The 23795-nt window shown below is 49.6% G+C and overlaps 13 protein-coding genes; 9 read left to right on the top strand and 4 right to left on the bottom strand.

Annotated features, from left to right (window-relative positions):
• Positions 1 to 1846: 1846 nt before the first annotated feature.
• On the top strand, positions 1847 to 2861 carry GSBLH_T00001004001 (uncharacterized protein; the record flags this gene model as incomplete). Its single annotated transcript, XM_013039318.1, has 4 exons — positions 1847 to 2169; positions 2200 to 2572; positions 2602 to 2678; positions 2708 to 2861. The coding sequence occupies 4 exons, from the start codon at positions 1847 to 1849 to the stop codon at positions 2859 to 2861; spliced, it is 927 nt and encodes a 308-aa protein (XP_012894772.1).
• A 130-nt stretch (positions 2862 to 2991) lies between these two features.
• Positions 2992 to 3643, top strand: GSBLH_T00001003001 (uncharacterized protein). XM_013039317.1 has 2 exons: positions 2992 to 3316; positions 3356 to 3643. Exons 1-2 carry the CDS (start codon positions 3197 to 3199, stop codon positions 3602 to 3604), a joined length of 369 nt encoding a protein of 122 aa, XP_012894771.1. The 5' UTR covers positions 2992 to 3196; the 3' UTR covers positions 3605 to 3643.
• A 118-nt stretch (positions 3644 to 3761) lies between these two features.
• On the top strand, positions 3762 to 7121 carry GSBLH_T00001002001 (uncharacterized protein; the record flags this gene model as incomplete). Its single annotated transcript, XM_013039316.1, has 13 exons — positions 3762 to 3891; positions 3921 to 4045; positions 4077 to 4169; positions 4201 to 4398; positions 4438 to 5074; positions 5104 to 5655; positions 5688 to 5995; positions 6028 to 6108; positions 6140 to 6278; positions 6310 to 6472; positions 6503 to 6773; positions 6804 to 6917; positions 6954 to 7121. The coding sequence occupies 13 exons, from the start codon at positions 3762 to 3764 to the stop codon at positions 7119 to 7121; spliced, it is 2979 nt and encodes a 992-aa protein (XP_012894770.1).
• Positions 7122 to 7313: 192 nt separating this feature from the next.
• On the bottom strand, positions 7314 to 8463 carry GSBLH_T00001001001 (uncharacterized protein; the record flags this gene model as incomplete). XM_013039315.1 has 2 exons in its annotated part: positions 7314 to 7909; positions 7942 to 8463. 2 exons carry the CDS (start codon positions 8461 to 8463, stop codon positions 7850 to 7852), a joined length of 582 nt encoding a protein of 193 aa, XP_012894769.1. The 3' UTR covers positions 7314 to 7849.
• Positions 8464 to 11165: 2702 nt separating this feature from the next.
• GSBLH_T00001000001 (uncharacterized protein) lies at positions 11166 to 11912 on the top strand (the record flags this gene model as incomplete). XM_013039314.1 has 3 exons in its annotated part: positions 11166 to 11282; positions 11319 to 11411; positions 11445 to 11912. 3 exons carry the CDS (start codon positions 11166 to 11168, stop codon positions 11823 to 11825), a joined length of 591 nt encoding a protein of 196 aa, XP_012894768.1. The 3' UTR covers positions 11826 to 11912.
• A 67-nt stretch (positions 11913 to 11979) lies between these two features.
• Positions 11980 to 13803, top strand: GSBLH_T00000999001 (uncharacterized protein). XM_013039313.1 has 8 exons: positions 11980 to 12010; positions 12044 to 12087; positions 12121 to 12199; positions 12229 to 12429; positions 12461 to 12531; positions 12562 to 12677; positions 12708 to 12771; positions 12802 to 13803. Exons 1-8 carry the CDS (start codon positions 11999 to 12001, stop codon positions 12860 to 12862), a joined length of 648 nt encoding a protein of 215 aa, XP_012894767.1. The 5' UTR covers positions 11980 to 11998; the 3' UTR covers positions 12863 to 13803.
• Positions 13804 to 14105: 302 nt separating this feature from the next.
• On the top strand, positions 14106 to 15287 carry GSBLH_T00000998001 (uncharacterized protein; the record flags this gene model as incomplete). Its single annotated transcript, XM_013039312.1, has 2 exons — positions 14106 to 14233; positions 14264 to 15287. The coding sequence occupies 2 exons, from the start codon at positions 14106 to 14108 to the stop codon at positions 15285 to 15287; spliced, it is 1152 nt and encodes a 383-aa protein (XP_012894766.1).
• Positions 15288 to 15550: 263 nt separating this feature from the next.
• Positions 15551 to 16682, bottom strand: GSBLH_T00000997001 (Fibrillarin; the record flags this gene model as incomplete). XM_013039311.1 has 6 exons in its annotated part: positions 15551 to 16013; positions 16045 to 16146; positions 16177 to 16248; positions 16280 to 16391; positions 16425 to 16620; positions 16655 to 16682. 6 exons carry the CDS (start codon positions 16680 to 16682, stop codon positions 15615 to 15617), a joined length of 909 nt encoding a protein of 302 aa, XP_012894765.1. The 3' UTR covers positions 15551 to 15614.
• Positions 16683 to 18471: 1789 nt separating this feature from the next.
• Positions 18472 to 19182, top strand: GSBLH_T00000995001 (uncharacterized protein; the record flags this gene model as incomplete). Its single annotated transcript, XM_013039310.1, has 2 exons — positions 18472 to 18828; positions 18859 to 19182. The coding sequence occupies 2 exons, from the start codon at positions 18472 to 18474 to the stop codon at positions 19180 to 19182; spliced, it is 681 nt and encodes a 226-aa protein (XP_012894764.1).
• A 26-nt stretch (positions 19183 to 19208) lies between these two features.
• On the bottom strand, positions 19209 to 19560 carry GSBLH_T00000994001 (uncharacterized protein; the record flags this gene model as incomplete). Its single annotated transcript, XM_013039309.1, has 2 exons — positions 19209 to 19328; positions 19363 to 19560. 2 exons carry the CDS (start codon positions 19558 to 19560, stop codon positions 19209 to 19211), a joined length of 318 nt encoding a protein of 105 aa, XP_012894763.1.
• Positions 19561 to 19985: 425 nt separating this feature from the next.
• GSBLH_T00006988001 (uncharacterized protein) lies at positions 19986 to 20767 on the bottom strand (the record flags this gene model as incomplete). Its single annotated transcript, XM_013039308.1, has 7 exons — positions 19986 to 20001; positions 20061 to 20123; positions 20158 to 20322; positions 20356 to 20486; positions 20519 to 20634; positions 20666 to 20698; positions 20728 to 20767. 7 exons carry the CDS (start codon positions 20765 to 20767, stop codon positions 19986 to 19988), a joined length of 564 nt encoding a protein of 187 aa, XP_012894762.1.
• Positions 20768 to 21017: 250 nt separating this feature from the next.
• Positions 21018 to 21415, top strand: GSBLH_T00000993001 (subunit NDUFA6; the record flags this gene model as incomplete). XM_013039307.1 has 1 exon in its annotated part: positions 21018 to 21415. The coding sequence occupies one exon, from the start codon at positions 21018 to 21020 to the stop codon at positions 21402 to 21404; it is 387 nt and encodes a 128-aa protein (XP_012894761.1). The 3' UTR covers positions 21405 to 21415.
• A 755-nt stretch (positions 21416 to 22170) lies between these two features.
• Positions 22171 to 23003, top strand: GSBLH_T00000992001 (uncharacterized protein; the record flags this gene model as incomplete). XM_013039306.1 has 4 exons in its annotated part: positions 22171 to 22395; positions 22429 to 22591; positions 22620 to 22774; positions 22805 to 23003. 4 exons carry the CDS (start codon positions 22171 to 22173, stop codon positions 22979 to 22981), a joined length of 720 nt encoding a protein of 239 aa, XP_012894760.1. The 3' UTR covers positions 22982 to 23003.
• Between the last annotated feature and the right edge of the window lie 792 nt (positions 23004 to 23795).

Genomic DNA, 23795 nt, shown 5'->3' with positions numbered 1-23795 from the left:
ACAATGGAATGGATTGATGGACTAGTATCCACTCTCCCTATTCCAAGCCTATTGCATTGCGTTAACACGATTTGTTGTGTGATCTGCCTGATATTTGAATTCCAAAAGATCGGGTTATTTTGTACAACTGTTTTTTAGGAATACTTTTGGTTAATTTTATTTACGAATGAGCAATTTGTTTGTTTTAGAAGAATCCGATGGAGATGAAGACTGGGGTCAAGGTGTGTGATTCCTGTGTCGTATGACAAACAGAATTTACGCCAACGGAAGCGCCAGCAAACCCAGTTCCAGTGTCACAAGAAGTGGATCCGAACGCCAATTCTTCATCTACTGAACCAGAGAAAAAAGAAAATATATCCTTATTGTGGAGCTGTGGAGTTCTTAACGTGGTACCGATTTTCCAAGTTTCTGGACGGCATCGATACACAACCTGGAGAATTTGACGGTACCATTGTGGATTTCGAGTGAAAAGCAGATACTTTAGAGGATACGATGCATGATTTGTCTGGGGAACTTCAGGCTGATTTTACGACCATGTACGTTTTCGTACGATGTCGCTATTCCATAGGCATCACGACCCTTCTATGGGTATTTCCTCCCTCAATCCAAGCGGTTTGAATCCGGGGCAAACCATGGCATCCACCTCTGCTTCCCTTCCCCAATCCAAATCGGGACTGCAAGAAGCAAAAGCAAAAGCAAAAGCAGAACCAGAGCCGGAGCCAGAGCCTGAACCTGCATACATCCATGAACCGCTTCCCGACGATCCGCAGAAGCTCGCTGAGTTGCTTCAATCGGAACTGGCGCGTCGCAGCCCGAACCGCGGTTTTGTGCGTTCGGTCCTGCGGCGTTCGAACTACCAGTTGAGCAAAGAGCTTCGCTGCCGCGCGTACTCGATTCTGCTGGACATCGACAGTTCATTAGTGACAAGTCTGGCGGACAACGCATGGAGCGTCAACACGGTGAACAGCGGCATCATCGAAGATTACCTGCATCATATCTACCGCTGTTTCTCCGAAAACAGTACATCACCTTAATGATGCTGTCGATCCTAGTGGAGAGCGAATCCAAAGTGATCGAGGACGCGCTCTGGGTCATCTACGGCGTATTGATCCACACCAGCGCGGCCTACCACCCCTGTTCGCCTCGGAATCGCCGTCTGAAGCGTAGTGCTCGCGCAACTCGCGCTTTTTTTCCTCACAAAAATGGGCTTTAACCGCGAGTTCTCGCTCCTCTTCCTCCTCCAGATGTTCGAAATCGAATTCCGCGACCCCGAGAAATACCTCCGCGACCTGGAAGGCCCGAAAAAGACGCTTCTTTCCTCCCAACCCATCGACCCCGCCGCCGATCTCCTCCTCAACCGCGGGATTTCCATCGTGGAAACCGTCCGGCTTCCCCTTTTCTCGCTCTCCCGCGGGAGGTCGGCGGTGCGGCTGCACGAGCTGATCCACCTTCTCGCCGAATTCCACTTCCCCGCGCTTTCCCGCCATCTCGACCGCGTCGCGCCCCACTGGTTTCTCCCTTTCTCCTTTTCCATCGAGCAGCAGGACGACTTCGTCACCGTGGGTTCCACGTTTCTACTTTTCTCCAGACCGCCGAGGAAACGCCCACGCCCTACTTCGCCCCGCCCGCGCAGCCCGGCTTCCTTCCCTCCGCCTGGATCCTCGGCGCCTTCCTCCCCCCCGAGGAGATCCCCGTTTCCACGGTTTCCACGGTTTCCACGATCGGTAGATGATTCCACGATGCGTCGAGACTAGACGCGACGCGCTCCGAATCGGTCGAGGGTACCTCCGTTTCCCCAGTTTCCCCAGTTTCTCCGCTTGTGGGATCGCGGTGGGCGGAGATTTTGATGGATCGGATGGTGGTGGAGGGCTCTGCGATCCCCGCGGTTTTCCTCCTCTTGGCGTTACTCCGTTTCCACGAATCGGATTTGATGCAGATCCAAGACGCAGAGTCCCTCCAAACCGCGATTCTGTCTCTCCCGTGGGGATCCACTCCCGACTCCGCGATCCCCGCGGTTCTCCGCACTGCCGAAACCCTCTCCGATGAAACGCCCGCGTCGGTTTTCTTCGCGGCGTACGGCGCGCTGTCGCTGGTTTCCGCGGGACTGCTTCCCCGCGGGGTGCGCGGCTCGCCGGCTCTCTGGCGAAGCCGGCTTGCCGCCATGTACCGGTAGGAGATTCCCGCGGGACTGCGAGGTAGTCTGCTGAATCCCGCGAAACTGGAGCGCGTCGACGCGCTTTTGGCGCAATGGGCGGGAAACGAAGCCGCGCTCGAAGCCGCTTGCCGCCGAAATTACGGCGTGGAACGCGCGCTTTCCCGCGATTTTTACGTCCCGCCCGCCCACTCCCAGACCAACCTGTTCTCCCCCGCGGTTCTGATGGTCGCGCCGGGGGACGTGGTGGCGGGAGCGCGGCGCAGCATTCCCGCGGGGATCGTCTGCCTCGATTTGCGCGGGGAATCTTCGCGCGCCAGCGGGAGCCTGCCCGAGGCGTTACACGTGGAGGGAAAGCTGTGGGGGTCCGATCTGATGCTGGAGGGAGTTTTGCGCTGCCTCGAGCAGATCCGCGGGAAAGTCTTCTTTCTGGCGGCGTTTCATCGTAGAAAACCGTGGTTCTGCTGACCTCCGGAAAACCCGACCGGCACGACGACGAAGACGAAGACGTCAATCGCTGTCTCCGGTTTCCCCGTTTCCCCGATTTAAGAGTAGAGTGCTGCGCCGCGAAGCGATTCCCCGCGTTTGTCGCTTGGCGGGCGGCTTCTTCGCGGCGCACGAGTTCGCGCGGCGGTGCGGGCACGTGGATTGGCTGGTGGACCACGCGGAGGGCTGCGAGGGTAGGGCTCCCGCGGGGAATCGAGGGTAGTGTGCCGGTATTTCGCGGTCTCCGATTTCATTCAGAAGGCGATCGAACGAAGTTCCGAGGTCGCCACGCGCACCACCGCCAAGGCGAAGATGCAGATCGGCAGAGCGCGCGAGAAGTGGGACGAGAAGCAGCAGCGAATCGTGGAAAAGTCGAAACGGACGGGCGTTTCGTGGATCCAGAAGGCGATGCAGTCGGTGAAGGAATTGGCCGCGGAACTCGCCGAGGAGAGCGACGACGAGGTTAGCAAGGTTAACAAGGCCAGCGACGAGAAGAAGAAGGAGGTATCGACCGTAGAAACGGAGAAACTGGGGAAACAGGAGGAGGAACCGCGGGAAATGGAGAAAACGAAGCTGGGGGAGCTGGAAGCGGGGGATTTGATCGCGTTGGAGGCGTTGGAGGACGGGGTGCGACGGTTTGAGTTGAATGAATGCGAAGTGGATGCGATGGAAGTGAAAGTAGGCGATGAAAGAGAGATGATGATGATGATGATGTAGAACGCGATGTTGATGAGTGGAGAACAATGCTTGGTGATTGCGAGAAAGATTGGAGAGAAGCGATGCACAGTCGTAGCGAGTCGGAAGCTGGACATGGTCGAGAAGATGGCGAAGAAGAAGGATCATCCGAATGTGGTGACGCTGCTGTTTAGTGGAAGCGACGGAGAGAAAAGCCAGTGGAAGATCGAAGCGAAGGACACGATGGCAGTGTGTTCGGAGATTTCGAACGCGTTAGCCCAGTTGGATTAAGAATAGGTTGGTGGATTGATTATTTGAATGCTTGTTGTTTGTTTGTTTGTTGAATACTTCAATAGAAGGGGAGTACAATCGCCTCAAAAGATATACAGTTCAGATCCTTTTACAAGCTTCTTATTCTATTTCTGAAAGCGAGATTTATTGTTTTACTATGGAAGATCAGAAGATTGATGAGTCTCTGTATAGCAGACAACTCTACGTCCTGGGAGAGGACGCAATGAAAAAGATGGGTCATTCAAGCGCGCTCATTATTGGAATGAAGGGATTAGGTGTCGAAATCGGTAACCTCAATGTATCGAGTTCATTGTAGCGAAGAATATCATTCTAGCTGGAATCAAGAACGTTGCCATATTTGATAATGAGGCTGCATGCATTAAAGATTTGTCGACCAATTTCTACATCACGGAGGAGGATCTCGGTAAACCGCGTGCTGAAGTGTGATTTGGTTTCTTTCCCTAAGGTAAAGATTTGCCTTCCGAAGCTTCGCGACTTGAATCCGTTCGTGACGGTGACCCGACGCGAAGAGGAGATAACTGAGGACTATATAAGAACCTTCCGCGTACATTTCCTTGTATTACGATCAGCCGCAGGTCGTTGTAGCTACCAATCTCCCCAACAAGGAGCAAGAAACCCTCGATGCGATCTGTCACGCTAACAACGTGTGTTTCATGGGAGTGAACAACTACGGCCTCGCTGTTCGCATTTTCTGCGATTTCGGCGAGTCCTTCTACGTCAGCGACATCGATGATTCCGAGCCCGGCACTGTCCTCGTCGGAGACATCAGCAGAGTGGGTTTCCCCGTTTCCCCAATTGGTTCTAACGCGTAGGACAAGGAAGGCCTGGTCACGATCACCGAGGACCGCCACCCCTTCCAAGACGGCGATCTGGTCACTTTCTCGGATATCCGCGGGATGGTCGAACTGAATGGCTGCGCGCCACGTGCTGTCCACGTGCTCGGACCCCAGCAATTCACGATCGGCGACACGTCCTCGCTGTCTCCCTACGAATCCTTCGGCTGGTGCACGCTGGTCAAGCAGCCGAAAACCCTCCGATTTTTGGAATTGCGGAAAGCCAACCGGCATCCCGCGGATATTCTCTACACCGATTTCGGGAAAATGGACCACGCCATGGCTCTGCATACCGCGGTTCTCGCGCTCGACCGTTTCATGGAGCGGTTTGGTCACGTGCCGCGCCCGTGGAACGACGAAGACGCGGGAATCTTCGTCGAGCTGGCGCACGAGGTCAGCCAATCAATCGACGAGGATCTCCGTCCCGCGGAACTGAACGAAACCGTTCTGCGAACCTTCGCTATGACCTGCTGCGGCGAAATCTGCCCGATAACCGCGGCCTTCGGCGGAATCGCGGGGCAGGAAGTGCTGAAAGCGTGCAGCGGGAAATTCACGCCAATCAAACAGTTTTTGTACTACGACGCCTTCGAAGCGCTGCCTCCCCGCGAGGATCACTGTAGGTACTTCCGCGGGGATCGAGGGTAGCGGATTGCCGGGAGATCGGGAGTCGGTACGACGGTCAAATCGTGGTATTCGGGGAAACCTTGCAGGAAAAGCTGGCAGAATCGCGGGTATTTTTGGTGGGCGCCGGCGCGATCGGCTGCGAAATGCTCAAAAACCTCGCGCTAATGGGCGTCGGAACCGCGGGGGAGGGCGCGATTCTGGTGACGGACATGGACCGCATCGAGCGGAGCAATCTGTCGCGGCAGTTTTTGTTCCGGAACACAGATATCGGTCAGAGCAAGGCGGGAACCGCGGTTCGCGCGATCCGATCGATGAATCCGGAGGTGAAATGCGAGTTCTTCGAGACGAAGGTGGGTCCCGAGACGGAGAATGTGTTCAGCGACGCGTTCTTCGAGCGATTGACCTTCGTCTGCAACGCGCTGGACAACGTCGAGGCGCGCAAATACGTCGATTCCCGCTGCGTCCGCTTTGATAAGCCGCTTCTGGAATCCGGAACGCTGGGAACCCGCGGGAATACGCAGATCGTCGTGCCGTTCGTGACGGAGAGTTACGGTGCGACCAATGATCCGCAGGGTGGCAGAACCGCGGGGAAATAAGGCGTAGAGGAGAAGATTCCGCTGTGCAGCTGAAGAATTATCCGTACAAAATCGAGCACACAATTCAGTGGGCACGTGACACCTTCGAGGGTCTCTTCGCCCAATCGATTCAAACGCTCGGCTCCTATCGCGACACCCGCGGTTATCTCGACTCGATCGCGGAGAAAGTGGATGTGCACGACGAAGCCGTGCGTCAGCTGCACGAATTATTGGTCGATTCCCCGTGCGTTTCGTTCGACGATTGTGTGCGCTGGGCGGCGAAATTGTTCCGGAAATTGTTCTACACGGAGATTCGTCAGCTAGTCTATCAATTCCCTGTATTCCCGCGGGAAATTGAAGTGATTTGTAGCGGGATTTTGTGGACTCGAACGGGAATAAATTCTGGAGCGGGAACAAACTGTACCCGAATGCCATCGAATTTGACGAAACCGTATTCCTTCGAATCGAATTCTGAAACATAGAATCCGGTACACGTGGACTTCGTTCGGTTTGCCGCGTATCTGCACGCGGAGAATCTCGGAATTCCAAAAATCGAGGATGATTCGCACTTGTTGGAAGTCCTCCGAACCATCGAATTCCCCGCGTTTGTGCCCGACACCAGTAGAAAACCGCGGTTTTTGTATCATTCTAGACACCACCAACACCAACGAGATAATCGCGAAACTGACGGCGGAACTTCCGAATCCCGCGGTTCTCCAGTCGGTGCGCAGCATTCCCGCGGAATTCGAGAAGGACGACGACGCCAATCATCACATCGATTTCATCGCCGCCTGCGCCAACCTCCGCGCGGCGAAGTAAAATTTGGCGGGCTTTTTGAGCGGCAGTTACGGAATCACGCAGGCGGACCGAAACACGGTGAAGAAAATTAGCGGGAAGATTATTCCCGCGATTTCCACCACGACCGCGTTCGTGACCGGCACGGTGGCCGTGGAGCTGTTCAAATTAACCGCGGGAATGAAGGAAATCGAGGCGTATCGCAGCTGCTTCGCGAATCTGTCAATTCCCGCGGTTTACTTTAGCGAACCGGGGGCTTGTGAGAAATTAACCGCAGGAAAGAAGACGTTCACGGAGTGGGATCACGTGACGCTGCGGAAGGTGAGGAATCGCGGGGAGGTTGAGAAATAGGCGGATGGAAAAACGTTCAAAGCGCTGGCGGAATATTTGTTACGGGAATTTGAAGTGAATTTGGACGCAGTGTATTGCGGAAGTTTCCGACTGTATGACGCGTATGACACGAAGGTAGGCGAAGAAAAGGAGGGAGGGAATGATGCGCAGGATCGAGAAAATCGCGAAATCGTGGAAGTGTATCGCGAGGTGACGAAGAAGGAAACGGAGCCGTGGATGCGGTATATCGAAGTGTTGGCGTTCTGCTCGCCGGAGGGAGCGGAGGATGATTTGATGGCGGATGACGTTGATCTGCCGAGTATCTTCGTGGAGATTTGAGCTGGAAGAAGAAGAATGAATGAATGAATGAATGAATGAATGAATGAATGGATGGAGTGTTTGTTTGAATCAAATTGTTTGTGTTATGTGTCGATTTCTGAAATAATTCAGCTTGTATGGGAACTGAAAACCTTGATTCAGCAATGAATCCACATTCCAGTCGTTTGTTTCTTTCTCAACAAACACGCAATCGGAACATAAACACGGTGATTTCAAATATATTGCGGAGATACGTGATATACTGGCTTCGTTTCCAATACTCGCTGTTATTCGAGCTTGTCTGCGTCTTGGCTCGCGTCTTCGTCACTGATTCGCTTCTCCCTCGCGCTTTCATCGGATTCTCCATCTCTGAAGAGAATCGATCGTGCGTGCTGACGTGATAAAACTCATCGTGCAGTTAAGCAAACCGATTCAATCAATTCATTCAATGACTCAATCAAATCATTCATTTCATTCAATTCAATTCGATTCAATTCAATCAATTCATTCAATGAATCAATGATTCACTTCAATTCACTTCATTCATTTTATTTCATTCATTCATTCATTCATTTTATTTCATTCATTCATTCATTCATTCATTCATTCATTCATTCATTCATTCATTCATTCATTCATTCATTCATTCATTCATTCATTCATTCATTCATTCATTCATTCATTCATTCATTCATTCATTCATTCAATCAATCAATCAATCAATCAATGATTCACTTCATTCACTTCATTCAGGATATCAAGTGCGATTGCAGCATCTCAAACACGTTCATCACTTCGAATTCCTCGGTCTATTCCTCACTTCCCTCTCCTCTTCTCCCACCAATCCGCACAAATACAAAAAGAATCCCAGCGCGAAGCTCACGTTATCTCCGTACAACGCCGCATTGTAATGCCTCGACTTCTGCGCATAGCGAAACACGACCACCAGCAAAACCAGCAGCGCTTCCTTCGGCACCTGCTTCCAACACAACGCGCGGAAATTCCGCAGAATCTCCTTAAACACGCCCTCGAATTCCTTTCGATTCGACAAAACCGCGAATTGCTGCAGCACGAAGATCAACGCGCCCAAATTCGACAGCGTGATCGTTAAATTCTGCACAAAATTCGCGTCGATCTTCGACAATTTCAGCTCCAACTCCGCGCAGCTCGCGAACGGAACGAACGGAAACAGGAAAACCCCGTTCACTTCCAGCTCGCCCAGCTGCGTTCTGCACTCCTCCAGCACGCTGCGCTCCGCCAGCGAGTCGACCAATCGATGCAGGCAGTTTTCGGCGAGCGAACTGGCTCGATACACCGAATCCAGCACTTCGCTCGCGTTGCTGTACGTCAAATACCGCGCCATCTGCTTCGTCTTCGCCTCACTCCCGCCATCCTCCCCTACATCCTTCACATAGATCAAATCCGCGTGTTCCGGAACACTCCCCGCGCACACTTCTTCGCCCTCGCAGCACAGCAGCGCCGGCTCGTTCAGGTTGATCAAAACCCGATCAATCCGCTCGTAGTTCACGTTGAACAGTCCGTTCCCGCTCTTCAAACTCGTCGTCGCCACCAGCAGTTTCTCCGGACGGATCAGCCCGTCCACCAGGCGAAGCCCCGCGCGCGAAGCCGCGCACGTGATCAGCTCGTTCACCAGAAACTGCCGCCGACTTCGCACGCCGATGTTGTAGTTGTTGCGGGAATACACCATTTCCACGATGTGTCGCGGCTATGCCTCACGCCCCGCGGGAATCCGTACGTCGATGACGCACCCGAACACCTCGAACGGCTCCATGGAACACAATCCTACCAGCACGCCCAGCAACTCCCGCTGAGAGGTCCCCGCGGTTCTGCTGGACACGCCGACATCCGCGGAAATCGCTTCTTCGCGAACCAGCGCGTCGAACGTCGAGTACGCCGCCTTCAGCCGCCCGAAAACCGCGGAAAACACGGACAGCGCCACGGCCTGGCGGAGCGTATCCCCGCGGGGAGGCGGGAGGGAGGCGAAGAGCCGCTGCTGGGGCGCGAGGAGGCGAGCAAAGGCCTGAAGAAACGCGGGGATGTCGCGAGAAGGCGTGGCTTCGATGGAATTCGGTAGAATTCGGAGGACGGAGAGCGGGATGGAGTCTGCGAAAAGGGGGTCAAACCCGCGGGACTGGGCGTGCTGGATGCGGCGAAGCAGGAGAAGGAGGAGAGTGGTTTGGAGCCATTGTTTGTGGCAGCAATCGACGCCCAATCGCATCGAAACCCACAGCAGCGCCGCTTCGTCCCACGCCGACTCCCCCAATTCCGAGAAAACCGCGGGAGCCAGCGAGCGGTTCTTCGCCTCGGCGGGAAAGGAGGAGAACAGGAAGGCGACCAGCGCGGGAAGGAGGCGTTTCACCGCGGGATTGTCGAATAAAGCGACTTTGAGCTGCATCAGAGGGAGCAGCAATGCCGAGCAGACTCGGATTTTCTCGGCCGTCCAGGCGTTTCGCGCCGCGGAGGCGAAGAACAAATACGCCTGCAGCGACATGCTCACGCCTACGTCCCAGTCCTCCCCCGCGGGTACGCTGGTACAGCGCGGCGGCGTCGCGGAGCAGCGCGAGAATCGCGGGGATCTCGAGGTGCAGCTGCGGATCGTTGATTTTTCGCAGGATAACCGCGGTTTCCCGCATTTTCTGGATGTATTCGGTCTTGTGCTGGAGGCGTTTCTCGGCGCTGGCGAAGGAGGCGCTGGATTTGCCGGTCAATTCGGTCACGGCGTCGCAGAGCGCGATATTGGCGGCCCGGAACAGTGTTTCGAAGTGGCACTCCCCTTTTAAAACCTGCAGACAGCTTCGATAGCCGGGCAGCTCCGCCCACGCGGGATAGGCGCGGAGATACCACAAAAACCCGATCAGTCCGGCGAAGCCGACGACGTGGGAGAAGGACTTCGCGTAGGCCTGCGCCTGCTGCTCGATCAGGTCGCACGCGATGTTCACGAACGGCTCGGTCAGCGGGGCGGCGGTCTGCGCCAGCGTGGTGGGGAGGGGTCGAAAAAGCGCTGATTTTTGGAGGGCGGTCCAATTGGTGCGCACCACTTTGGCTTCTTCGTGCGTTTCGAGCGTTTCGAGCGCGGCGACGCGGTCGTCGTACTAGGAGTGAGGCGAAGAAAGCGCGGGGACTTGGGCGAAGACGGCGCGGAGCTGCGAGGCGACGGTGTGGAGGGAAACCAGCGCGTGGAACAGGCGGAATAGCACGAAGAACACGGGCTGGTAGGGGATGCTGGGGGTCACCGCGGGGAGGAGGGCTCACTAGGCGACGGCGGTGAGCGGGAGATTGCGCGAAGCTTTCTGCCGCATGAAGGAAAAGGTGCCCGAGTCGCGCTGCTGCTGCGCTTTGAAGAATCGCTCGGTGGCCGGGCATTGCTCGGGAGCGGTGAGGAGCACGCAGACGATGCGGTCGATGAGGGAGAAGCAGGAAGAAAAGGCTTCGCACGCGTTCTGGATGAGCGGAATCTCTTTGCCCACGAGGAGGAGCAGGCGGTCCTTCACGTTCGAAGGAAGGCCGAATTCGTAGTTGGATCCGCACATGAAGGCGAGCTGAGGAATGTGGGTTTCGAATATGGCGGTCTACACTCAAAGCCAGTCCATGGACGAACTTCCATTGCGTTCGCCTCTTGTATCAGAGATTGGAATTGGTTAAAATACTCAGAAAGATCCTGTGCCTCTGTGTCAGCATTTTCCAATGAAATCTGCTCCGATACATAATGTGTCGTGACGAACGACTTCTACAAAATGAGTCGATTCAAAGAGAAAGATACGGCAGGCATCGATATAGTCTTTCCGTTATCGTTCAGTTCTCCCAAAATCGCATTCATATCATGATGGTATCCTTTTAGAAACGTAGTGTAGCTTTGTAATTCTTCTTTGACTTCTAGGCATGAATCAAGGCGTACGCTCACAAACCATTGCTTATTTCTGACGGCTTCGATGAAGATCGTAAGTTCCACGGTAACAATTTATTCATGGGACTCCTCAGCTTCTAGTTTTCAGACTTGGAAACAACTTGCGCTCCCACCAATTCGAAAAGGTGACACAAAATCGAATGTCTGACCCCAAAGCTCTGGAAATCGCTGCTCAGACAGTGTACTACGATGAATCGGGAAAGAAGATCTCGAGGCAAGAGCACATCGCTCGTTTTTTAAAGCAAAAGAAGGTCAAGGTATCCGACTATCTATTGTGATCGCTGACTCTATAGACACCGGAAGAACTCGAAAAGGAGCACTACGAGTGGAATGTTGCGACTTCAACCAAAAGGCAGCATAAAGAACACATTGATGAACTTATGAAGGTAGTTTCTATCGATTCCGTGAATTGAATGTAGGTCAGTAGAACCGGATATACGCAATACGCTACAGACGAAGACTTAAACCGACGGCAAAAGGAAGAACTCCGTCCGGACGACCCGATGTATAAATATTTCCTGCAAAAACGACAAGAGGCCGAAGAGAAGGAAAATCTGGAGAAAGAATTAAATAACAAGGAGAAGGACAGCAAGCCGACCGTTTCCGACTTCCAGCAGGAATCTACGAAGCCCAAATACCGCGGACCGCTCCCTGCACCGAATCGTTTTGGCATTCTGCCCGGATATCGTTGGGATGGAATTAGCCGAGGCACGGGATATGAGTCACGACGTTTGGTGCGAATGAATGTAACAAAAATGCGCAAGCAGCAAGCCTATTTGTGGAGTGTTGCAGATTTGTAAGCAAAGCGGGATCGAACGATGTTTACTTCCTTACTTCTTTCTTTATTTACTTCTTTCTTTAATTACTTAATTCTTTGGTAATTTGTTTGTTTGTTTGTTTCAAAGCAGTTTGATGATCAAGAACTGAATCGTTCAGTGATTAAATCCGTTTTTCATTATTACCTGTGGTACCAATGTCGGTCAAAGTGGGATTTTCTGGTGGAAGGGGTGACGAGTAGGAAGATAATCCTTTTCTTCCGGATGTGGAGATTGCTGATGAAACGTGAGAAGTAGAATGGGAAGATGATGTTTCTAGAGTATCAGTCTCTGTGATTGGTGACAGCTTTAATAACTCTAGTCACCCAATCGCGTGTTTCTTCCATTGTTCGTTCAAGGTAGGTATTTGGTTACAATCTAATTGTAGGCATGTGCTATTCTGTTTTATCTGTTCGGAGGCTTGTTCTTGAGCGACTATATGGTCCAGTTGGTGATAGTCTTGCTGATGCACACGATGGACTTTTATGTTGTGAAGAATTTCAGTGGGCGCTATCTGGTGGGTCTTCGTTGGTGGTCCGTGATCTCCCCTGATGGTCTTTCCAATACCTTCCGTTTCGAGAAAACAAATGTAACTCCACTTTCATTTTTTACTAACGTAGCATCCCGAAAAAGTGACGAAGGCAGATAGTCGTATTTTCTGGTCTTTCCAAGTGTTGAATACAGCTATTTGGTAGCTTTTTCTCGATTTCATTGATGTAAGGCTGCTCTTCGTGATTTTCTGCATCTTCGGGCTGCGATTAATTTGGTTGTTCGTAACTCTGGTCGGTTGCTCACTCTCTGCATACAATCTGTACGCGTACATTCAAGCAGCAAAGAGTGGGTACGCTGAATCGCTCTGATGAGTAGATTCTAATACCGCCATGTCGATGTTCACATTTATCCCGAAGGCAGTTACGCAGAAGGCAGTCGAGTTTGTAATGAATGAATCTGTGATGGTTAGAGCGGTCGGTTCTGCAGCGATGTCGGTCGCCAAGTCCACCTTTATGAACAGACAGAAATGAGTTGTTTGTTGAATGAACTATATTGTCCCCTACTTGTTGGGAAAGAAAATGGGGCGAAATGCACAGTTTAAAGGCTAACTTGTCAAAGGGCTGATTTAGCCAATTGACAGGTTTTAATCACGCGTAATGCTTTGATTCCTGTTGTACTCGTTTGTAGTGTATATATTGTAATATGCATAAAAATAAAAGCCCGTAATGAAAATGCCACGAAATAAGAAATTGTGTTCGAGTAATTTGATTGGTCCACAGAACCTTCTGTCAATCACTCAATTTGACAAAACATAAATTATTTGATAAGAGCAATGGATCTCAGCCAGCAAGGAGGGCCCTTGGATTTTATTTTTCAAAAGAAGTACACCACTAGAGGTGACATTGACAGCCTCGTACTCCCTCAATGGCTTAACGAGTATTATACCGTCATGGAGGAATTTGAAGGCATGTGTGCATGCGATGCTGAATTCGAAGCGTTGATCCAGCCCAGTTTTTCCGCATTTTGTAACACAATAAAGAACTATTGCTTCGATTTTAGCTTTGGCTGTCAATGTACTGGGTTATTTGCATCGGAAGAAGACATTAACAACGTGATGGAAATCATCTGGCTGGAGGCTGTAGTTGGAACTTGCATCAAGTTTATGGAAGATATTGTGGAATTTGCTAGGGTGTGGAAAACTCAAGTGCAAGTTACTACCCAAACCAAGAAGAATACCACCGCAAAGAAAGCGGAGACGAAAACAAGACCGAACATCCCACGAAAAGCAAGGGACATTTTGGAAGCATGGTTTAAAGAGAATGTAGATAGTCCTTACCCCAAGCTGCATGACAAGGAACGCTTGTGCACGCAGACAGGACTTTCGATGAAAAAGATTGACAACTGGTTCATTAATGAACGAAGTAGAAAATGGCATTTGTACAAAAGAAACTGTTTACATTAGTTTGAGCCTCCCTTGTTTTTTTTACAAATCACTCGATGTGAACCCAGAATTGGCGGGAAAGTCATTATTCTGTTTTTCTACGGGATTGATAGGTTTGATGGGAATTGTGAACCTTCTCCCTCAGCTTAAATCAATAACCGAAACGAAATCTTTGTCTTGTTTCAAAGGTCTGAGAGTCGGCATTGATATTATGTGCTGGTTGGTGTAGACGTGTTTTCTAATCGATTAGGCTGCATCGTGGAAGTAAGATGTGTGCCAGAGATATCATTCTATATAATGACAGTTCTAAGTGAATTTTCTGCTTTCAGTTTATGAGTAGATTAGTTCAGTATTGCTTAAATCGTTTGGACGAACTCATCACAGAAGGACTTGTTCCTTATGTGGTATTTGATGGTGCCGATTTGCCTATTAAAGGTGGTACAAACGAAAGTCGCCGCGAGTGAGAGTTGGAGAGCGATCTGATTGCTAGAGCGCGCCAGCGCAATATGGAAATTGCCCAACAGAAAGAGCGTGAAGGGAAGATCGACGAGGCAAGCGACTACTTCTACAGAGCCCTCGAGATTTCTCCAGACCTCTATGCTCCCCTTATCGCCCAGTTGAAAGAGCGTAACATCCAATTTCTCGTGGCTCCCTACGAGAGCGACGCGCAGCTGGGCTTTCTCTTCCGAAACAACTACATCGACCTGGTCATCACCGAAGACGGCGACACGCTCGTCTACGGCTGTCGCCGCGTGCTCTTCAAGCTCGACAAAGGCACTGGCGAGGAGATCGACATGTCCCGTCTCTCCCACTGCACCAAGCTCAACTTCTGCGACTGGACGCACGACATGTTCACCTACCTCTGCGTTCTCTCCGGCTGCGATTACCTCCCTTCTCTCCGCGGTATCGGCATCGTCCGCGCCTACCAGGCCGTCAGTCGCGGCCGCACCCCCGCGGGGATCTTCGCCTATCTCCGCGGCGTGACGGAGGTTCCGCTGGAATACGAGAACGGCTTCGCGCGCGCCGTCTTCACCTTCCGCCACCAGACCGTTTTCGACCCGCAGCGCCGCGCCGCCGTCCCGCTGCTCCCCCTCCCGGCCTCGCTGCAGGCGCAGCCGCCCGCCTACCTCGGACCCGTTCTGCCCGCCGATCTGGCCGTCCGCATTGCCGCGGGGGAGGTCGATCCGGTGACGCAGCGTCCCGTGGGGGCGATGGAGGAGGAAACCGCGGGGATGGAGGAGCCCGGGGAGGCTGGAGAGGTGCGGTTCTCGAGCCCGTTTGTGTCGATCTCGTTCCGAGCGCTGATCGAACGGCCGTCGGAAAGGGGATTGCCGAGAAAGGGAGATCTGAGCCATCTGGACTTCGCGAGCGGGAGCGCGGTGAAGAGAGCCATGGTGATGGAGTCGCCGCCTCGAAAGAGACCGACGGTGGAGAGGATCGGACCCTCGCCGGTGGCCGCGAAGTGCGTGAATGCGTTCCTGGACCAGTTTCGACGCAGTCTCACGCAGCAGTGAATTGGAAAGCGAGGAAGAAGGGCGTTGAGGAGAATAAACAAATGAACTATGCGTTGTTTGATTCAGCAAATTAGGGAGAATTGAGCGATGGAATTCATTGATTCTAAGGGAATTGAGCGATGGAATTCATTGACTTCTAAAAAATGGTTCAATCAGGTTGATTGAACTGGCCAGAAAGATTCGTTTGCTCTTTGATCCTCGGAGAATGATGCGATTGCTCTTGCTTGCTTGCTTGATTGCTTGCTTGATCCAACAAACACCACAAACAACAGGGTTCGGCTATCTACGTTCCTCCACGACTCGTCTCTTCCTCTCTCCATCGCTGCTCTACGGTCGGTACTCGCCCGTCACCATCGCGTGATCACGCTCGTACGGCTCCAGCGTCAGCTGCTCCAGCGGCTTGAACTTCTCTTCGCGCAGCTTCTGCACCTCAGCGGCAAACACGGCCTCCGCAGAGGCGGTGGAGTCGATGCAGCTGGCCTTGATGGAGATCACGCAGTGCCCGCCCGTTTTCAAAAAGTACTTCGCGTTGATTCCCACGATACGCGCCTGGTCCGGCTGCGCCACATCCGCGAAGATCGTGTCCACCATGCCCACCAGCATGCGGTACTTCAGCGGATGGCGCGCATCCTCGATGATCGGAACGATGTTCGGACGCGTCTTCGCCACATTGATCAGATCACGACCCGGACGATGGGCGAACTCCACCGCGTAGACGAGACCGGTCTAGAGAGAGAAGACAGAAGGAAGAGAGTACGGGACCCACGATATCGGAGACGTGAGATACGGTTGTGCCTGATGCAGCTCCCAGATAAAGGACCTTGCTACCGGGCTGCATGTAGATATTACGAATACCACCCTACACATTATCTATAAACAGAAAGAGTACGATAACGGCAGCACCCAGCTTAGAACGGAAAGGATTCCACTGTCTGTACTCCTTCTTCTCGCCGATGGTTCCCTATTTATCACAAAAACAACAACGAACCCACAGGCACGTCCACAGAGATCTTCTTCTCTCCATACACCGTTTTTCCCGGAGCAAAGTTTAATGTGCACAAAACGTCCTCCTTAGACGAATGGGCTATATAGACACCTTTGAATCTATCACTTGACATCATACAACGCACATCATACTTATGGGGCTCGATAGTCACTTTAGCTCCTCCTCTCATTCCTCCGCGCGCTCCTCCTCGTCCTCCGCGGGCGCCACCTCGTCCTCCACGAGCACCTCCTCTACCTCCACCTCGAGCGCCTCCGCGGCCACCACCACGGCTACCACCTCGTCCTCCGCGACTTCCCGAGAAGCCACCCCTTCCTCTCGAACCATCATCTACCCGAAAGTAAGTATTTGCTTGCAAAGTCGCGTGATAACGTTTGAACAGTCAAATACATACTGAAACCCATTTCTAGTCCACTGAATACAATAATGGGTACAAAAAGCAAATATGTATCCCCATATTAAAGCCTGCTGCAATACAAGGAAAAATCCACCCAGGGGGTATTTCGTCTTTGTTCGATTTCTTTCAAACAAATAAAGATTTAATAGTTGCATAACTCAACTCGCGTAGTAGGTTGGTGGTGGTCTCGTTTTGGAGGACGAGGAGGAATGGGAGGTGTTGTGCAACAACTGCTCGAGGAAGACATAGAATCGAAAGGCTCTCTTTGAGTGGAATGGGGTGTTGCTTCGGCAGACTCGGCAGAGCTTGCCGTTGTGGTTGAACTCTCCATTCGTCTTCTCCGTTCCTCTCTTTCCCTGAGTTTGGCTTGTAAATATTCGGCAGAAACGAAAATTTGGGGAGTGTCGCCTCTTCGGAGAGGGTTGTGTATTTTAGGTGATTTACTTTTGCGCTTGACTTCATTTTCATCATTATCATCATCATTCTCTTCTTCTTCTTTCTCGTCTGACTCGCTGCGTTTCTCATTACTTCTTTCCGTTGCCAGGCTTGTGCTTTCTGCACCCTCTGTGCTTTGCGTACTTTCCTTGCTTTGCCTTGTGTATTGACACAGTTCCTGGTACCATTTGACCGCAGTCTCCTTCTCTGCGAACCGTAGTTCATACTATGGAATATTCAGGGAAAACAGAAACAAACCTCTCGGTGGGTAATGAGCTTGATGGTGCAATCCTCGTCGTAATCGATCAAGGCGAAAGGAACATCGATAATATTTAGTGGGAGCTCTAAAATAAAGGACGAAAGAGGCGGATTTACGGCTCTCTACCTCTTCAAAGCTTTTTCGAAAGATGAACAGTCGCTCTCCATAAATTCGCAAATAGCGAGCTGCCCAACTGCGCTTTCCCTTCTTTTCTGCCCATCCTTCGAGGATTCTAATCACAAAGCGGGTGTTGGCTGTACATGGAAAAGAAGTTGTCTTCCAGGGACACAGGCTTACTCTGAATATAGTCTACCACTCACACTCCTCTTCTAGAGCCACCATTTAGAGTGCGAGAAAGAAGATAGCACATGGATTGATCGAGGGTGGTTACGTGGATCGGCTGACGATCGCTACTTGGAACAGCTGCAGAATCGTTACTCGATGAAGTAAATAGAGAATTGGGATGTGGAGAGAACATTTGGCACAACCTTCATTAGATCCTTTCTATGTATCGTTTGCGTCTAATTAGATTGCCGCTCATATCCCCTACGACTTCGCCTTTTAGCGAAAACACTATGTTGTTGTAGTGATCAAGGGTCAAGACCATCTAGCTTTCAAAACCTCTTCCACGAAGTACATCTTTCTCACCTAGAGTCGATATTACCCCAAATGACACAGCACTTTCTTCCATAATATCAGTAATTAAAGCGAAGCATAATCGAAGTAGGCAAAAATGATTGGATAAACAAAAACTTGAGGGTGATTGGAAGTAATTCGGCTGACATTTTCAAGCTATTTTGAGGCTACTAACACGAAAATGAATCGGAACACCTGTAAACACACGGGATCCAAAAGAAAAAGGCATGCTTCACCCACTACCGCACATTGTGAATCAGTTAATAGTGATATATGATTAAGGAAAGCATGCATTATGTATCCATTAGTTTTATAATGGCGATCCCCATCTATAACCATACAAACCGAAGAAAACAAAAGTGTATTTAAAAATGATATATACACTGTGCTTCACCACATTGAAATCAATGTTCCCACCAATTATTCACTTTCAGCACGACAATTATATTTTTTCATGCGTGCCTCTATTTTCGTTGTCGGTCTTCTCTTTGTGTCTGCTTTCTGTATTCCTGCGAAGCCCTTTAATTTCCTTGTCGGCGATTATTTCAAGGGTTCCTGGAAGATTGAGAAGAGAGAGTATACTGGGGCTGTGGAAGGAGCTGTAGAGGTGGCTGAGAAGCTTGTTTTTAACGTTACTGAGATGGATGAGAATCGCTTGAGTGTTGCCCATGTAATTGAGGAAACAAACGAGATCGACATTGAGAAATCTTATGAGATGTCTGTGGTATCGAACAGAAGTTGCACCTTCCTGGAAGGAGAAAAGGCTGTGGCGACCCTTAATTTTGTTCCTTTTTACGATGGCACGCGTTTTGTATGTGTTCTAGAGTTGCTGTGAGTGTAGGTGGCTGTGTTTGCTACGGAATCTGGAGAGAATGTTGAAGTTCTCATTGACAACCAGAACCACTTCACAGTCAGAAAGTATGCTGACGGTAAGTTGGTTCACTTGAACTTTCAGCGCAATGTCGTCGCTTTGACTCCTACCTTCTTCCAGAAGTATGGAAACCTCATTATGATGGGAGGAATGATGATTATGCAGCTTGTAACTGCCAAGTTGCGTCCTGCTCCTCCTCAGCAAGAAGAGGGAAATGGTGAGGCGAATGGTGAGGCGAACGGCGAAGCCAACGGTGAAGCTACTTCTGGAGAGGAAAAGCCCAAGACTGATTAATGTTGCTGTTTGTTCACAAACATATGCTAAATTGACTCATCAAATAGAGCCTTGTTCATCCGAGGTGATGGCCTACTTTCTTCTTTCTCATCGGGCAGCTTTGCATAATTCTTTCCTGTTTCAAAATCAAACCGGATCGCAAGTCCCTATTCGTTATCGAAAATGCACACTATAAAGTACTGCAGGAATGGGCTGTTTTGGTAGGACTTCTTGCCATTCGTGAGTGGGAATAAATTGAGGTATTGACTCTACACCGGATTCTTCAGAACTGGCTTCTGTTTCTGTTTCGTCTTCATTAGCATTCACATCGAGGAGAATATAGATGGCACCAATAATGACTGCGATGGACGAGAGAATGTATACGAGCTTCGTATTCATTCAATCCTAAAACTGAGCAATTGGACTCTTTTGAATCCATTTCGAGATGTTTTACGGTACTCAATTTGCTCTCCTCTTTCTAACAAACAAACAAACAAACAAACAAACAACAATCAAATTAACATTCTCATTTCAATCGGTGACCTACTCCTTGGAACCGATGCTCTTTATCAATTTCCTCGAATCGACTCTCCGATGCGCTCTGCTGTGGACCCGGCTCGCTTTTTCTTAACCTGCCTGCTGCCGTTGCTGGTTGCGGACTGTTCGCTGATCGCACCGCAAAGGCAGAAGATCGATGCGCGGAATTGGATTCTGAAAGCGGCTCAGAGGACGTTCGCAGCGAATTTCCAGAAGACCGGGTCGAGCTCTCCGAGGATCGTAATGAATGGGCCTCTCCCTGGAAATAGTTCTTTTTCGATTTGAATTTATTCAGCGAATCGGCTGCCCGTAACAAAAACACAAGAACAAAACGATTGGGTGATACGGATTCCTCAGCATACGCAATCTGCGGCGAAGGCTCCGTGACGTCGGATTCCTCTTGGATCGCAGGACTTATTTTCTCGCTAAGCCATCATAGCCAAACCAAATTAAGCCAACACTTCGGCATACTCGATGTCCACTTCCACATCGGTTTCGACGATCACGACAACATCGTCCGGTTGGGTATCTATGATATCGATAATGTATTCTTTCCCTAAATGCTCGATTGTGATCGAATCGCCCTTTGAGAGCACGGAAAAGTTCTTCAGCTTGATTTCAAGACTACGCTCCTAGATTCTTTTTTTCAAACAATACATTGCTCTGGGGTTACTAAGCTCGCCGAATGTACCATCACGGAACTTTAACTTTACAAAGGTCGCTTTTCGAAGATTTAGGTTTTCCACAATCAAATAATCACCAGGGGAAATGCGGAGTTTTGCCATTATCTACGGCGTGGAACATAGAAAATAAGCAAAACCCAGCGGGGAACATAACAATTCCTCTCTGGAGCTGAAAACTCCTTTACACCACAGTAGCTCGACTGACTTCCGTTGGAAATACGGAACATCAATGGATACTGCGCAGTCGTGCCATCTACACGAAAGGCACTATATAAGCAAGATACTAATATACGCCATCGCCATCTCGGGGAGGATGACTACAATAAAAAGGAAAACTAAAGAGTACTCTTATCACCGTATTCATCTTCAGAATCTCTTTTTTGCATGGGATATACTTTGAGACGCTGCCTATACAAGCTAAATATCATGTAGAATCCGTGCTCATACGCTGTAGTCTTGAAAAACGTTTGTAGAAAATCAAGTCCGAACTAGATATTACACAGAAGCAAAAGATCTTTCCATTTAATACAGAACTTTGAGAATTGGAAAAGTAACACGAAAGACAATCCAAAAATTGCTCGTATTTTTCGCAATGAAACTCCCATCTGAACAAGAGAAACTTAGATTTGCTGAATCATGCCTGCTTATCAGACGCTGATGGAAATGGGACCTGCTCTCACTTCGAGAGCTGCTAGTGCGAAGGCAGTTCGTCTTTACAAGGCGATTGTCAAGCAATTGCCTAGAATCATTTCTACGTATCAAATGAATCTGACTTTGAACGAGGCGAAGACGATTGTGAAAAATAAGTTCTATGCTAACGCCGACGTGAGAGATCCTAGAGTTGCTGAGATTCTTGTGTATAGAGGGGCTATGGAATTGGACGAGCTCGTCCAGCAGTACCCCCACGAAGAGCAGGCTCGTTATTACTTCTCTGAGGAGCCTTATCGTGAGCGTGATAAATTCATGGCCAAGGAACCTGACTATTTTGACCAGCTGTTATCTGACTTCGAGCCTAACCTGTAAGCCACTTTTATTGCTTGTTTGTTGTATTCGATCGATTTGGAATAATATTGCGAATACTGATTATCCGTATAATAGATTTCGCCCTATATGGAGCGGATTCTTGAATAGCTTTGAGGGATGATCTATTTGCGTACGGCTTATATTTCGCTGCCCTAACTAGATCTTGTCCGGATCCTCGCCAATGACAGCAAATTATCTTTAAAATATCTAAAACGTAGAAACTGTGGAAAGGGGTTTCCAAGTTTTTAGTTCAACTCTATTTGCGGGTTGTGGTACGTGATTTCTGAGCCTTTTCGTATTGTCTGATGCAACAACCGACGCAAGGGAACGATGAAAAGGGAAGTGAGTTATCTACTTCTGACACTCACCAGCCCCAAGAATCTAATGATACTGTGAATTGTAAATAAGATTCTTTAGTATAGAAAGACACAGCAACTGCCCCCTCTACGGAGAATACATCCATGGAAGAAGCCAGAGCCGCGCCAGTTCACAAACAAATAACCGAAGAACAACATGATGTGATTCAAACGGTTGTTCACTTTCTCAAAAGTCATACTGCTTATGATTGTCTTCCTCCCAGTGGGAAGATAGCTGTTTTCAATTCAAACATGCCAATTTGCCTGGCTTTTGACTGTCTTCGAAATCAAGGTGAGTGAAGTGCGAATTTAAATTCCTTGTAGAGGTGGCAGAAGCAATCATTTGGAACCATGATAAAAATTGTTATATCGGGGTGTTCAACAGCAGTGATTTGATAAAGGCTGTTTTAATGCAGATTAATATGCATCGCCATGATCAATCTAAAAAGGATAATATTCTGTTCATCAATATCAACACATATCGGGGTATGTTAATATTTGCTTATTTCTCCATAGAATTTCAGCTGCGAAGCGAGTCTAAACGAAGACTTTTGGATTGCAAGCCGTCAACATCGCTCATTGATATTCTGCGGATTATGTCAGAGTATCGAATCCGTCGCTTGCCCGTAATTGACGTCCGTGGATGAGGCTCTGGATTTTATGCGTAGAACGACCAAGCGTATGGTATTCTCACATACAGCGCGATCCTTCGTTATATTGTATATTCGTTCGATCGCTCCGCTCCTTTATATCAACAAACAATCCGCGAGCTGAATTTAGGTCTGTACAAAGATGTGATTTCTTGCCCTTCATCAACATCGGTAGCGCAAGGTAGAACTGTGCAATTGATACGATGCAGCCCTTTTTCTGCTGGAGAGCAAGAACATCTCGTCGATTCTGGTGACGGACAAGGACGGTCGCATCACCACGATCTTCCAGCGCAGCGACATTTTCAAACTGGACATTTTGGACATCGACAGCTTCGAGCGGCCTTTGGATTCGTTCGAGACCCTCGTAGGGGCCGAGGATGAGCGTGAGGAGTAGGGACACAAGCTGTCGCAATCGCTGTGCTGCCACCAGGACGATAAATTGCAGTATGTGTTCGATATGTTCGCGACGACGGAGCTGCGACTGCTGGTGATCGTAGATGAAAATGAAATGCCAATCGGGATTATTTCGCTCGTGGATTTGCTTAACTATTTTATGTCGTACATTTTATAATTAGGATCTGTATCATGTTTTGTGCGTGTTTGTTAGAAACAGGGCAATCAGGCGTGAAGTAATCACTTAAGGATACGTGGTTGTTGAATGGAATCTGAGGCAGCGGGTAGAACGTTATGTGGTGCAGCAAGTCTTCAGATCGGATGCCTTCTGAGGACTCGTTAGTAGCACCACCTTCGTTACTGATCCCATTGCCCTCTCCACCCCCATTTTTGGGGGGTCGATCGGTCAGCAGGCGGGGAGAAGCCGCACGTTTTCTCCTCGCCTGGACAACGTTGGGTATTCTATAATGTCTACAGCGATGCGTCAATTCATTCATTCCAAAGACCGCTGTTTCGATGACTTCAATACTCCTCCCGAGGACTGTGAAATTCACGATCGCTTGCATGACAGCGCAAATGGCTGATCCGTTTTTATAGCGATTTCGATAGCGAATCACTCCTCCATTTATCGAGAAGTAGCCTTTCCGAATCAGCTTCTTCATGTATCGCAGAGAATTAATTCGATTTAGAATCGTCTGCGTATCTATATAGGTAACATTCTTATATGCTTCAAATAGAACAGTATTTTGATATTTCTTTATGATATAGTTTAGAATGTAATCTGAAAATGCGAACAGACCAATAAATGGGTCATAACTATTTACAGAATAAACAAGAAATATAGATCTATCAAATTCTCTATGATATGCTTCCGTCTCTTCTGTTCTTTCAACTACCGCACAATAATCATAAACGTATTCTTCCTCTTGATCTTCTTCTTCATTTTGATTCTTTGTTTCTTTCTTTGTTTTTCTTTGTAAACTTCCACTTAA

The sequence above is a fragment of the Blastocystis hominis genome, assembly GCF_000151665.1.
Source record: "Blastocystis hominis, Singapore isolate B (sub-type 7) whole genome shotgun sequence assembly, scaffold_1".
Lineage (NCBI taxonomy): Eukaryota > Bigyra > Opalinata > Blastocystidae > Blastocystis > Blastocystis hominis.
Note: the sequence above shows the minus strand (reverse complement) of the source record. Positions and strands in the feature narration are given on the sequence as shown.